At 34.6% G+C, this 1,924-nt stretch overlaps 1 protein-coding gene across 1 annotated transcript in view; it reads right to left on the bottom strand.

The window, feature by feature from the left end:
* The window catches only part of LOC112137831, a gene marked incomplete at its 3' end in the record, with an annotated part of 4,605 nt that continues 2,681 nt past the window's right edge, over window positions 1-1,924 (bottom strand). The window contains 3 exon segments of the mRNA XM_024260340.2: window positions 1-33; window positions 738-881; window positions 1,131-1,290. Of these exon segments, the coding sequence (XP_024116108.1) occupies window positions 1-33; window positions 738-881; window positions 1,131-1,290 (337 nt within the window).

Genomic DNA, 1,924 nt, shown 5'->3' with positions numbered 1-1,924 from the left:
TGGGCCCACCACAACCGTGAGTGTCTTCCAGAGCTGCAAAAAAAAAAGACAAAATGTATCAATATGCCTTCAAATGTATGCCTTAATGCAAGAGTAACCACAGTTGAGTGTTAAAGTGTTTTACTTTTTTTAGGTAGATATGAAGCTAAAATAAGTCATTTGTTACCCTTGTTATTATAAGGAGTAGTACATAGAAAGAAATAGAATTAAAATAGAAATAGAAAAATAAATAAAAAATGTAGTTTGAGTCAGACTTTAAGACATTTCTTCTTCTTCACACATTTAACCTCAGCATATCAGTCTATTCTGCACATCATCATATGTTTGAACAAGTAACAGAACGTAATAACAAACGTAATAACAATGATAGACTTTTATCTTGGGTGGGAGGGGATCCTACACCCCTAGGTCTCAGGGTTTGTTACATTTGAAATATACTTCATAAAATACCAGCCATCTAAATACAAAAAAATGTTTGTGCTGTAAGTGCTCAACTATTGCATTGATTGTCTGCGGCCTGGAGTCCTGTGCCCTGATGAATTCTAATATCAACCTTGGATTCATTTTTACTTTATTTTAATTTAAGTTAGTGATGGTTTTGAGTAAGGTTAGGACTTCATTATCACCAAGATGATAAATGAAGTAAATGGAAAGTTCTCCCAAAAAAACCCCCACTGTTCATTAGATACTTTAAGTTTAGACAAGTGCATGGCATAAAAATATTGTAACTGACTTACAGGAGTTTTGGACAGCCTGTCGTCTTTCTTCTCTTTTTCGTCTGCCTCCATCTCTGTCCCCAGCCAAATGGAGCCATCTTTTGATAAACGTATCAATTTCCTGATCAGTGGCTGCCTTGGTTAGGATGTTGTTTCTGACAGTTCCTAAAAAAAATAAAAATAAAAATAAATTGTAAAACTGCATTTACCAAAACATTTGTCAATAAAGAAATCATGACAGAAATGCCTCCTTTTGTTTTGAAGCACTTTGGTACACTGAAAGGAGTTGTCAAGTACTATACAAAGTTTCAAGTTCATTTATAAAGGAATATTAGTTCCTCATCTGCATTCATTCACAATGTATCACTTACACAAAGACAAAGGACTTAAATATGTCAGTTTAGTAAGACTTACGAGAAATTACGTCTTTCAGCCCCAGTCGTTGAAACGCAGTCTTTCCATTGACTCCTCTCCAGTTCAGCTGCTTGGCAAGGGCATTGGTGAGACATCGCTTCATTATTCTCCAAACGCTGTCCTTTATGTCCACTCCTCCAATGACACTTAAAGCAGTGATCTACAAATATTTCAAAAGACCATTAATGCATATAATATTTAGGTTGACACTCATTTTAGCTTGCAAAAATGTGCCTTTTTAATTTTTCAGTTTGTATAGAAAGTGTTGACTGTATAGTAAATTTGGAAAACTTAACACTTGTATTCTACAAAACTCTCTTTGACTAATATGTTAGAAAAAATACAATCCAACTCTAGTTCATTTGTGTGCTAGTATATCGCTAAAGGAAAATGTATAAAAAAGTAATTTGAAAAATAAATGTATTCAACATACAAAATATGGTGTTTTGTTGTTGTAATACAAAAAAATCTTATTTTAATATTATACAAAAAAGTGCTTGATATAAATAAACACTAAGTGCCCAAATAAACCATGCCCTGATCATCTCATTTCCTCATTTCTAATTTTCCCTCTGCAGACAATGCGTCTGCAAAAAGCATGCACAGTTCCCGTGAACAGCACAAGCTGGTTCCCTGCCCAATGTGCAGGGTCTGAGGGGTGGGTTGAAATAAAATGACAAATTTGTAGGACAATTCTCCATCTATCCCCCCCTCCTTACTTAATGTTATATTTTGTTTAAGTGTTCACTACAACGTGATGAGTGCAGCATTTTCACCCTATGGACTCACCAGGT

The sequence above is a fragment of the Oryzias melastigma genome, linkage group LG10 (genome assembly GCF_002922805.2).
Source record: "Oryzias melastigma strain HK-1 linkage group LG10, ASM292280v2, whole genome shotgun sequence".
In the NCBI taxonomy this organism is placed as follows: domain Eukaryota; kingdom Metazoa; phylum Chordata; class Actinopteri; order Beloniformes; family Adrianichthyidae; genus Oryzias; species Oryzias melastigma.
The sequence above is the reverse complement of the archived record's forward strand: the minus strand, read 5'-3'. Positions and strand labels throughout refer to the sequence as shown.